The 12,520-nt window shown below is 51.9% G+C and overlaps 1 protein-coding gene across 1 annotated transcript in view; it reads right to left on the bottom strand.

Annotated features, from left to right (window-relative positions):
- The window catches only part of FAM117A (family with sequence similarity 117 member A), a 43,350-nt gene that overhangs the window by 11,364 nt on the left and 19,466 nt on the right, over positions 1-12,520 (bottom strand). The window contains exon 2 of the mRNA XM_049635864.1: positions 6,994-7,163. Coding sequence (XP_049491821.1) covers positions 6,994-7,163 — 170 coding nt within the window. The remainder of the gene's footprint in view (positions 1-6,993; positions 7,164-12,520) is intronic.

Here is a 12,520-nt window from a genome sequence, read left to right as displayed (position 1 = left end):
TCTCTCTAAACTAGGGTGTCGGCGGACAGAGCCTCAGGAGAGCTGCCGCTCCTACTACAAAGTAAGGAGAAGGCGCCCCTCTCCAGGAGCCCCCTTGGCCCAGTGGACGCACGGACGCGCCTCCCCTCCCGGGGGCTCCGAAACCAACCCTACCGATCGCTGGCTCCGCTCCTCAGAGGGACAGCAAAGGGGAGGGTGGAAATGCCCATCGCCCCTTGGCCGCCGGGAAGATCCCGTGCTCACGAGGGGGGCCGGGGGAGACCGGCCTAAAAGCAGCCCCCATCCAGGCTGCCGGCGGTTCCCCTAACATCTCTCGTAGACTCTTCGACTGCCTCCTTCCTTCTGAGGCGCGTGAGGGGGTGGAGGGAGGAAAGGTGGGCAGGCACGGGAGTTGAGAAAGGGTGTGAAAATTCACGCCCAACGGGGGTCATCTCCCTCGGTCACTGTACCCCAGCTCTCCCTGCTCGGCCACATCTTCCAGCAACCGCGGCCGCCTCTGCGTTGCCCCAGTGCCCGCCGATATCACTGTCTTACCGTCCATCCGTCCCACGGGCCCTCCGTACCCGCCACTCATCCCACTCAGGCAAGCCTAGCTCTGCCTCCTTTCTCCCCTTTTACCCTGGATCTCCACGCCTGGCCTCACCCTGGACCTCTACGCCCGGGGCTGTCCATCTAAGATGACCTGTCCTACCAACTCTTCCCAGCCTTTCCCTCGGGGAACTCTCTTAACTCGTCCACCTCGTGCTGGCTGCTCCTTTGTTCCGCGTCTGCTCTGGACAGGTGGGCCCAGAGTATATACATCATCCATACCCTCAACAGATAGTTACAGAACGTATACTGCGTGTCAGGTGCCGTTCCAGGCACCGGGGACACCACAAGGCACAAGACAACAAAAATCCTTGTCCCCTCTGAGTTGATGTTCTGCTTGGGGACATAAGAGAAAATCACAGCAAAAAAAGGGGAGAGGAATGCTGGGCAGGGGAACGTCATTTAAAAAAAGAATTTTTTTTAATGTTTATTTATTTTTGAGAGAGAGAGAGAGAGAGAGAGAGAGCAGGGGAGGGGCAGAGAGAGGGAGACACAGAATCCGAAGCAGGCTCCAGGCTCTGAGCTGTCAGCCCAGAGCCCGACGCGGGGCTTGAACCCACGAACCACGAGATCATGATCTGAGCCAAAGTCAGACGCCTGACTGACTGAGCCACCAGGGGAACGTCATTGTAAAGGTCAGGGACGTCCTCGCTGAAAAAGGAATGTCTGAAGGAAGCCGTGAGGGAGCTGAGGGAGTGAGCCATGTGACTATCTGAGGTAAGAGTGGGCAAGATGGAGGGAACAGCAAGCGCAAAGGCCCTGAGGCAGGAGCAAGCCTGGTGTGTTTGGAAATGATAAGGAGGCCAGCATGGCTGGAGCAGAGTGAGTGAGAGGCAAGGTAGTAGCAGATGAGGTCACTAGGTGTGACAGCCTGAAAAATGACCCTGCAAAGATACCAGGTCCCAATCCCTGGAACTTGTAAATGTTACCTTCTACGATAAAGTTTTTGCAAATGTGATTAAATTATGGATCTCAAGGTGGGAAGCTTATCCTGGGTTATCCAGACAAATAGGGCCATTACAAGTGTCCTTACAAGAGAGACAGAGGGCAATTGGACACCCAGGGAAGAAGATAAGGTGATGTGACCCCAGAGGCAGCTGCTGGAGTGATGTGGCCACAAGCCAAGGCTCGCAGGGAGCCTCCTCAGAGCGCGTGGCCCTGCCAGCACCTTGGAAGGTGAAACAGAATTTGACTTCTGGCCTCTAGATCTGCGAGAGAAGCAAGTGATGTTGTTTTAAGCCACCGAGTTTGAGGTAATTTGTTATAGCAGCCCCAGGAACTGAATTCAATAGGTCATCCCCTGTCTGAAGGTGTTTACGCGCTGGCTTGGGGTATCTGTCGGGCAAGCCTGTGCACGAGTATGGGTCTGGACCCCTCCGACTGAACTCAGACTGTCAAGAGTGGGGACCACACCCTGCTCCTTGTTTCTAGCGCACGTGGATAGACAGGCCACTTCTCTGGGTCTCACCACGGAGGTCTGGGCCAAAGTCTCCACGGGGTACAGACAAGTCACAGCGAAGGAAGGCTACCCTTCAAAGAGCAACCGTTTATGGCACAACCGGGGTCAAGCCATGCCGCATGACGGCAATGGCAGCAGTCACTCCAGACGATCCTTTGGAAGCGGGATAGGGCTTGAGGTCAGCAGACCAAGATGTCGTGCTTGTCAAGGGGATTCATGCATCGGAACAGATTTATTTTAACACCCTGGCCCAAGGGGAGCAGCTGAGGGAGAAGCAGGGCTACTCACTCGCCGCGAGTGACATCAGCCAACTGTGCAGATGATGCCTGGATTGGGCAACACTGGATGTGGGTCAAACCAAGGAAGCCTTGCCTGGGCTTCTGGGCTCCCGGGCTCCCGGGCTCCCGGGCTCCCGGAGCTACATGTGGAAGGATGGCTGGGGGTGGGGGTGGGGGACAGCTTTCCAAAGAACGGCCTGGTAGAACAAGAAGGCAGGGCTCCCGTGGAGCTGAAAAGCCTCCAAGCTGGAACTTCTTCCACTGCCCCCAACCCAACTCAGTTTCTACCTGGACTCCAAGGCAAGAGTCCTGGCCATGCTGGCTCCACCAGAGCCCTGGGAACACGGCTCAGTACGCCTATGCGGGCATGAAGAACGGCGTGGTGCCTGACCTGGTATAGACGGTCAGCAACCACATGTCGAACTGAAGTTCAGCAGGGAATCAGCTCCTTGGGGACCCTGGTGAAATACAGGCAGGGAAAGGCTCTGAGGGTGGTCTGCCGGCCCACGCCAAGAGCCCGGGCTGCAGGTGGCCAAGGCCGCGGTCTCTGGCCCTCCAGTTGACGACGGAACTCTCAGGTTTTCCATCATGGACCCGTTTGCAAATGCGCCGTGCTGTCATCAGGCCATATGCTCGCCACTTTGGAAAACAGGCGCCGTGCCCAGGCCCCCCACACCCACAAGGAAAGCCTGTGACGGGCATGCGGAATTGTGTGTTATCACTTAAGTGCTAAGGTGCTGGCTTGGGAAGAAGAGCAGGGAACAGAAAGAGAACACAGGGAAAAGTCACAGAAGGGGAAGGCTTCCCAGACGAAGTATGCCACTCTGCCTCTGGCCTACAAGACACTCCATGACTTAAGCCGGGTTTTTTTTTCCCCCAAGAGGTAAATCAAGCCTGAAGACAAAAAAGTCTACCATAGAGGCTTCTGCGCCTCACCCGGAGCATATGGAGGAAGCAGGGCTGGGATGCGTAGAACAGGGGGCCAGGCAGAGCAGGTGCCCAGGATGCCGTCTGTCTGCAGGATGAGACCAACGAGATCACTTCCTCCCTCCAGAAGAGTGCCTGGGGACACTCGTGCTTTGCACAGCAAGAAGGGAGGGGTGACCACAACCACCGGCATGTGCGGCCATCACCCGTCCCCAGCCCCGCCACTAGGAGGGCCAGCCCAGAGCACTCGGTGGCCAACACCGGTTTACCAGCTGACCTGGGAAGAAGGTGGTCCAGAGAGGGGAGAACATTCCTATTGACCTGGAGAATCCTCACAAAGCCCTCTAGGACACCAAAGAACCTCCTCCAGATGATGGTGACCCCACACAGGGGTTGCCCGTCCTCCACGGGCTGGCCACTCTGTGCCCCACTCCCGCCACACCCAAGCTCTCCCTTGGGCCTCACCAAGCTGGTCTCTGGGAGAGCTGGTCAGCTCTCTCCCATCGCTCTTCCTGGCTCCGAACGTGCAGAACTTCACAAAACAACCCACGCCCCCAAACAAGACCTATATCCCCCTCTCTTCCTCCCCTGCCCCAAAGGCTTGGGTAACCATCTTCTGCCTCGCGAGGAAGACTCGAGAATGCAGCGTGCCTGGCTACCTAAGTGGCGGGTGCTCTGTGCTCGCTGCCCAGGTCAGAAACTTGCTTGGAACAGGCAGGGTTCTTGCTCGCTCTAGGTGGTTCAGAGCGGGGAGCCGCTCGGCCTGACTCTGGCTGCCGCCCTCACTACAAAGCATGTCCCAGGAACGCCAGAGCTGATGTGGTCTCCAAACCCACACACACACTCTAGCTGCTGGCTCTGGCGCGGGGGGCAAACGAGGAGGCAAAAGTGAGGGCCTGCCTGCCAGGTACAGTAGACGTGTTACGCCAGTGTGGCTGGAAGAGAAGGGGCAGAAGGCAGGGGTGGGGTCAAAGAAATTAGGAAAAGGTTCTGGCACCCATCTGTTTTTTAACAACACAAAAGCTTGCAAGGACTTTGGTAAATCCCGCCTCCCCACCCTCCCTCTACCCTGGTCCATGCTCCCTTGTCTCTCCCCAGTAAAGGCCCTCCCTCATCTCTAGTCCTTTCTGGGGACATGCCCGTGCTCTGCAGACAAGGAACACCAATTACTTAGGGAGACGTCAGGAGAGCCTCAGAGCTTCCCAGTGTAACACCAGTGTTGAAGGAGGTGGCTTGTGCCAGGCCAGGGGGCTCAAGCAGGAATGTGAATGGAGCCCAAAACCTGGAAGCAGAAAATTCCCAGAAGGCCCAGGAATCAAAGACCGGCAGAGTGCATATTTTGGTTCGGATGCCTACGTTGATCAGAATTCTCCCACCTCTTGCCCGCAGCCACAATATTGACAGGTTGCTAAGAGTTCCTCGAGGGCTGGAGCCCATCCCGGGAAAAGAGGAAAGCTGCACAGCTTGGCCTTGCCAGACCCACGGAGGCGCATCGCTGACCTCTGTCTTGCTGTGGCAAGAAGCCCAGACTTGTTATATAAAAGATCTGGCCTGCAGCTGGGGCCCAAGTGAAAACACACAGCCTAGAGCCCAGGCCTCTAAATCCGGCTAGGGAACATCTGAGGGCGGCCCGGCCTTGAGTTGACAAAGAGAACGCTCTCCGAGGAGCGGGGTGGAGGCTTCCTAGAAGGCTGGTGGCCGGAAGTGACAGAGACGGGGAGAGGTGGGCTACCCGGAAGCCTGCGCCTGTCAGAGGGGGATGCGCTCACAAGTTTGCACCCTCGAAGTCCTACCTGACCAGATACGTTATTTGGATTAAACACTCCTCTGCGACGAGAAAGGGAGTGGGTGCTCCAGGCCCAGGAGGGCAAAGCGTAAAGCTATCTTACTCGGCCTTTCTAAAGAATGCCGGGGTTGGGGCGCCTGGGTGGCTCAGTCGGTTAAGCGTCCGACTTCAGCTCAGGTCATGATCTCACGGTCCGTGAGTTCGAGCCCCGCGTTGGGCTCTGTGCTGACAGCTCAGAGCCTGGAGCCTGTTTCAGATTCTGTGTCTCCCTCTCTCTGCCCCTCCCCTGCTCATGCTCTGTCTCTCTCTGTCTCAAAAATAAATAAACGTTAAAAAAAAATTTTTTTTTAAGAATGCCGGGAACAGCAGTGCCCAGGGCTCCAAAGAAGCAGGGCCCCCGCTGTCCTGTCCACCGCTGGAGCGTGTCCTCCCTTCACATTCTGTTTGTGGATCTAAAGAGGCCCGCTGATCCGGGCTGCGGCAAACTGTTGTTGGTTCAAGGTGGGGCATTCCCACGAGAATTCCTCTCCTCTAAACTGTGCCAAACATTTGGTCTCATCTCATCCCTTGGCTGTCTGCTCACTGGCCTTCATGGAACGGGCACCCAGACTCACAGAGGCCAAATCTTGTTCTCATTTCCTCATTCTTCATTCCACAGGCCGAGAACAGTACTGGGCCTTCAAACGTTCGCCGGCAACATTTGAAAATGAATCTCATTTAAAAAAAAAATAAACGAAAGAAAGGGACTGACGTGATGCGCACAACAGAGGAGGTAGGGGGACGGGAGGACACAAGACACTTGCATGCGTGGTGGTCACCCCGCCTGTGAGCGAGCAGAAGAGGCGCACACTCCCAGCTAGCAAAGGGACAGTTGACTTGCCCGGGACCCCCCAGGATGCAGGCCTGCCTCAGCCCGTGTTCTTCCCACCCCGTTTCCTCTTTCCTGAGGAACTGCATCAAAATGGAAACGATTTGACTCCTAACGACTGCTAAGCACGGTGAAGTCCTGAATCAGGTTAAGAAGTATCTTTGTATACGGGCGCCTGGGTGGCTCAGTCGGTTAAGTGTCCGACTTCAGCTCAGGTCGTGATCTTGACGTTCCTGAGTTCAAGCCCCGCTTCGGGCGCTCTGCTGTCCGCACAGAGCCCGCTTTGGATCCTCTGTCCCCGTCGCTCTCTGCCCCTCATGCGCATGAGCTCTCTCTTTCTCTCTCTCTCAAAAATAAATAAACGTTTTTAAAAGTGCAAAAAACAAAACTTAAAAAAAAAAAGAAATATCTTTGTATAACTTCACATAGGAGATGATTCCTTGCTCGGGTGAACACTATCTTATTCAAAAGCTGACAAGTAGACTGGGTGATCTGCACAGATTCGTTCCAAGTTAAGGATTCCTACTGAAAAGACTGTCAGGAAGACAATGACTGACAGAGGGGACCTGGGCTTCAAAGGACCTGAATGGGCCCACTGAAATCCCACCGGGCTGCTGGCGAGGGGTCAAGTCTTCATTATCTGAGAACTTTCCCCTCCTACTGCTCCAGTGGGATCTTTCCTAGCTCACCACACTTCTTGGCCACCTCTTCCAGTTGTCTGGGGAATGCAAACCCGGCTGAATGTTGGCCTGCTTAAGTTTAGAAAGGTAAATCTCATTTTTTAGAACGCAGAATAGAGTCCAAAGTCAACTCTTGCTTACCCACACACGAAGACTCACAGCCAAACTGGAAAACCCAGATTGACTTCTCTCTTCCACCGGCCAGGTGGAATGCAAACTTGATCTCACGCAAGTTCACGGAGAAAACCAACCTGGTAAATACCAGATGATGAACAGCTATGTGATGCATAGTCACAGCCAAACCCCAGGACAGATCATTCCAGTGACAGAGCTGGTGAGCAGACAAAAAGCCTCCTCAGCCAGCCCCCTCCCCCCATCCTTATCCCAGTAGGAGAGCGCGTCATTACCTGGGTGGCCTTGTCATTGGTACAGCAGGTGAAAGCCCCATCAGCATCTCGTGGCCACTGGCCCAGAAGGTAGGAGCTGAGGATGGTGTCCAGGGAGAATGTACGTCGGACCTGGGGTGGCTGAGGCCTACACACTGACTTTTCTGGGGCCACGGAGCACGGGACGCTGGCTGGAAGAGAGCACAGCCCGCACACCTTGACATGAGCACGGAGGAGGGAGACGTGGTAACCAAGCTTCTCTCTCCTAGGAAGCCTCACGTGACTGCCACGTCTTCACCTGTATCCACCTCCCTCCTACAAGAATATGGAGCGGCCCATAAAAGCAAATACAGTCTTGGGACGCCTGGGTGGCTCAGTCGGTCAAGCATCTGACTCCAGCTCAGGTCATGATCTCACGCTTCGAGGGTTCGAGCCCCGCGTTGGGCTCTGTGCTGACAGCTCGGAGCCTGGAGCCTGCTTGGGATTCTGTGTCTCCCTCTCTCTCTCTGCCCCTCCCCCACTCGCACTCTGTCTCTCTCACTCTCAAAAATGAATAAATGTTTAAAAAAAAAAAAATTAAAAAAAAAAAAAAAAAGCAAATACAGTCTGACTGGAACTTTCCTGACTTAACCAGCTGGACTTTATCACTGGAAACAATTTACATCCTTTTACTTTGGATGAGGGGTTACTTTATACATGCCTTCTATCTTTTTCCTGTTCCTCATGGACTATGAACATGAACTCTGAAGTCTCCACAGGAGAGCAGGACTGTTTCCCATCATTAACAAGGGAACTCTAAGTGGCCAAAAAGCAATCTTTTATCCACTGCCCTGCCTCTCTCCGGCACCCACTGCAGAGCTCCTAAGCACTGAACAAAATCAACCCAATTAACCGAAGGACTCTTTATAATTCCTTCAAGACTGGTTAGCTCAGCGAACCTAGGTGACAGAACAACAAAACTCCTTTCAACCACCCAGGACCAGCTAAGGAATCCAGCTTAGGAAAATCAGTCTCCAGGGCACCTGGGTGGCTCAGTCGGTTGAGTGTCCAACTTAGGCTCAGTTCATGATCTTGTGATTTGTGAGTTCGAGCCCCACATCGGTCTCTGTGCTGACAGCTCAGAGCCTGGAGCCTGCTTCGGATTCTGTGTCTCCCTCTCTCTCTCTCTGTCCCTCCCCCACTCACACTCTGTCTCTCTCTCAAAAATAAATAAACATTAAAAAAAAATTGAAAAAAGGAAAATCAGTCTTTGGGATCCCTCCACTGTCTCCAACTTCAGGTTAAATGGGACAAGCATAATAAAGCAATTATAAATCCATTCATTTAATTTTTACCTCCGTTAAGTTTGGGGAGAAGGTGAAAGTTGAAACCGTCATAAGATGTTAAGAGTTCTGGAATCATGTGTAAGTTTCAATCACCTGGGTTGACCCTGTTTTCCATGGGCACATTCAAAACATTCTACTATCTCGAGATCTGTAAAGGTTCTTTTCCTTTAAACAGAGCAAAACGCTTTCACATCTGCAGGAGTCCCTTGACAATTCATGTGTGCATTAAGCAGAGCAAAAGGAACCTGGGACTGTAGGTATAAATAAACTTGAAGAGCTTTATATTAAAAAGACACCAACTGGCTGGCAGTTCCTAAAAAGTTAAACGTGAAATCACCGTACAACCCAGCAATTCCGCTTCTAGGTAAATATACAAGAGAATCTATAGCAGGGTCTTGAGAAGATATATATGCACTCATGTTCACAGCGGTCCTATTCAACCACCAAAAAGTCGGAAGCCACCAAATGCCCATCAACGGATGAACTGGATAAAGAAAACGTGGTGTGGGCACGCAATGGATTATTAGTCCCAAAAAGAAACGAAATTGCGATACATGCTATGACACGATGAAACTTTGAAACATTATACTAAGTGAGGGGCGCCTGGGTGGCTCGTAAACGTTAAAAAAGAAAAAAAAAAAAGACACTAACACCATGTATGTTATCCAGATCCATTTACACATTTACACACATTTTGACAGAGTTGTAATCAATATGAAACGCACATTGTGTTCTGCTTTGCTCTACCCATTTCACATACGCATCTCCAAGTATCGACAATCTACATATTTATCGCTTTCAATGACTACATATGTTCCACCAGGTTGGTATACGGTAGTTTGCTTAGCCACTCCCATATAATTGGACATTTGAGGGGTCTCCCTGCTCGCGATTCGCGTATCACAAATGTTACAACGCAGATAACTTTCAGTCTGTTTTTATTTAATCCCTGGCATATTTCTGAGTCCTCTCCCTCAGCTCTCATATGTGCTCACTTAAAACACACAAGAAATGGGGCGCCTGGGTGGCTCAGTCGGTTAAGCGGCCGACTTCGGCTCAGGTCATGATCTCGCGGTCCGTGGGTTTGAGCCCCGCGTCAGGCTCTGTGCTGACAGCTCGGAGCCTGGAGCCTGTTTCGGATTCTGTGTCTCCCTCTCTCTCTGACCCTCCCCCGTTCATGCTCTGTCTCTCTCTGTCTCAAAAATAAATAAACATTAAAAAAAAAAACACGAGAAATGACATGTTGCAAACGTAGTAAGTGAATTGTGGGAAAGTCGGGAAATAGACAAACAAAAAGAAAAACCTCGAACCTCAGCATCCAAAGAGAATCACAGGTAATACCATGATAGATATAACCACGTCAGCCTTATTGCTGTGTGTGTGTGTGCTTTAAAATAAAAAATGGGCTGGGGGAGAGGGGCGGGGAGTGCGCCTGACTCTTGATTTCAGCTCAGGTTATGATCTCACAGTCTGTTAAGTTAGAACCCCACACTGGGTCCTGTGCTGACAGTGGGGAGCCTGCTTGGGATTCTCTCTCTCTCCCTGTCTCTCTATTCCTCCCCCACTTGTGCTCTTTCTCTCTCAAAATAAATGATAAATAAATAAATAAAATACAAATACAAAATAGGGGGCACCTGGCTGGCCTAGATCAGTGGAACATGTGACTCTTGATCTCAGAGTAGTGAGGTTAAGCCCCATGTTGGGTGTAGAGATTACTTAAAAAGTGAAAAAAATCTTGGGCGCCTGGGTGGCTTAGTTGGTTGAGCGTCTGGCTCTTGATTTCAGCTCAGGTCATAATCTCCCAGTTCGCGTGTCCAAGCCCTGCAGCGGGCATCTCTGCATCTCTCTCTCCCTCTCGCTACCCCTCCCTCCCTCCCTCTCTCTCTCTCTCAAAATAAATAAATAAACTGTAAAACAAAAAAATATTAAAAAATTAAAAAAAATGTCAAAACACATAAAATTTAAAAATGGGATCATTTTTTACATGTTGTTTTCCAATACGTTTTCACCTTATACCATAAACACTTCTCCAAATAATACATATTGACCTACAAGCTATCCTTTTAAATGATCTTAACATTTCTGTCAAAACTCTTCAAAGGTTCGTTTTCAAAGGTGGTAGCCAAAGGCCTCATGTCCTCAGGTTCTGGTCCCAAGCCCTTACCTTTCCTGCGCACGTCCCTTCTCTCCAAAAGTTTCTACGTCCTGGACGAGCCATACTACTACCCACCATTTCCCACCCATGTCCGGAGCCTTCCCTCCTCTGAGGTTTTGCCCACGTGCCCAGGGTGGAAATCTGCCCCATGAATCAGGGCCGGCCTAACCACTCCACCTCCACGAAGCCTTCTGGATTTCCTGGAAGGAGTATCTCGGGATTTTCTGATTTTCCCCAGCACTCTGTGCCCTTCTAGTACTTAGCATCCTCTCTCTTGGATTACGAGTATTTTAACTCCTAGATAATAAACAACCTGCAGCCAAGGACTGTCCCTAACTTATCTTTGTACCCCACACAGCGCCTAGGACACAGGGCTGGTGGTTGGGCAGTACCTAAGTCTTCGTGTAAAATCAAAACAGGTTACTACAAGCAGACGCCTCCTCTAATTAGACCACGGATTCAAAGTCTGTGCATCCATGCTCAACCCACTCCCCGTGAATAAAGCCCCCAGGCCTGCCTGTCTCTTCCTCTCCCCGGCTCAGGAAGGCCCGACCTCTCTCTTCTGCTCCCTGCGCCTTGTTATACCCAGTGAGGCAGCGACAGGCATGCTGGGTTCAAGCCCCAGCTTCATCTTCCACACAAGCCCGTCCACCACTCTTTTTCTTATCCTGGATTTAAGACCAAACGGTGGCAGTCCAGATATTTTGCGGAGGTTTTGACACAGGCTGGCAGGCAGGTCAGACATCACATTGCTGCCCTGTGGTCCGCTGAAAGTGCCCATGAGACCCCGGGGATGAGAAAGCAAGTTTACAGGATGCCGTGACCGAGTAACAGAGAGGCAGGTGGGAAGCAGATGAGCAAGAGGTTGGCATAAAGGCCAGAATGCCATGATCTTGACAGCTGCTTCATCGCTGTGCAAAAGAGGGCTAGGGCTCCTGGGTGGGGGCAGGGGGTGGGAGGGTGAAGCGGCCAGGGGGAGATATCTCTGGGAACTGCCTCGCCCAGCCCCTCGGCAGAAGCTGCAGCAAAAGCATCTTTGGGATTTTTCCTCTACGGGGACCACGAGGACTCGCTGGTATTTATATAGACCTTTCGAGTTTCACCCATCTGCACGGTGTTTTAATGTAGGTCTTTACTCCCCTGTCAGCCCTGAAAGGGGCTGGGGGGACTGTAAAGGGAACTAAGGGCCAGAGGGGGCCAGGCTCGGGCTAGACTCGGTCACCCACAAGGTCCGAGGTGGTCCTAACACCTACACCCAAGACTCTTTCCTCCTCAATCACCCCACACAGGCTCCTGGCCCTTCGGCATCAGGAACATCCTGAGAGGTTGCACCTGCAGGAAGGACTGTCCTTTTAGCCCCTTTTTGGGGAAGGAAACCATTCAAGGGCAGGCACTGCCCAGGTGTCTGGGCTGATTTTCTGTTTCCTGGGTTGGTTGGGTTATTTTTTAAAGTCTTTGAGACCTTGGGATTCTATGATCTCCTAGGGACCATTTAAACCACATCCATTTGGGGGTGCCTGGGTGGCTCAGTCAGCTGAGCGTCTGACTTCGGCTCAGGTCATGATCTCGCTGTTTGTGAGTTCGAGCCCCATGTAGGGCTCTGTGCTGACCGCTCAGAGCCCGGAGCCTGCCTCGGGTTCTGTGTCTCCCTCTCTCTCTGCCCCTCCCCTGCTCACACTCTGTCTCTCCCTCTCTCTCAAAAATAAATAAACATAAAAAAAATTTTTTTAAACCACACCCATTTGGTATCCGTATGCATTACCCCTCATATCCCACCCCACTCATGAGCTCTGGTAGGAGTCTAACCTCAAGGACAACTATGAGGGATGGGACTGTCCTCCCAGGACTCCCAGGGCGAGGGGGGACCCAGAATCCTGGAGTCTGCTGTGAGAATCCAACCACCCACTTTGGTCAACTCTACATGCTTTTTGGCACCAAAGTTATTCATAAAGACTCTGAGGGCATCATGGGTCCTGATTTACTCCTCCAAGTACATAAAAATAACAATACCGAAAAGAAAGAAAGAAAGAAAGAAAGAAAGAAAGAAAGAAAGAAAGAAAGAAAGAAA

Source organism: Panthera uncia, chromosome E1 (assembly GCF_023721935.1).
Source record: "Panthera uncia isolate 11264 chromosome E1, Puncia_PCG_1.0, whole genome shotgun sequence".
Taxonomy (NCBI): Eukaryota; Metazoa; Chordata; class Mammalia; order Carnivora; family Felidae; genus Panthera; species Panthera uncia.
The sequence above is the reverse complement of the archived record's forward strand: the minus strand, read 5'-3'. Positions and strand labels throughout refer to the sequence as shown.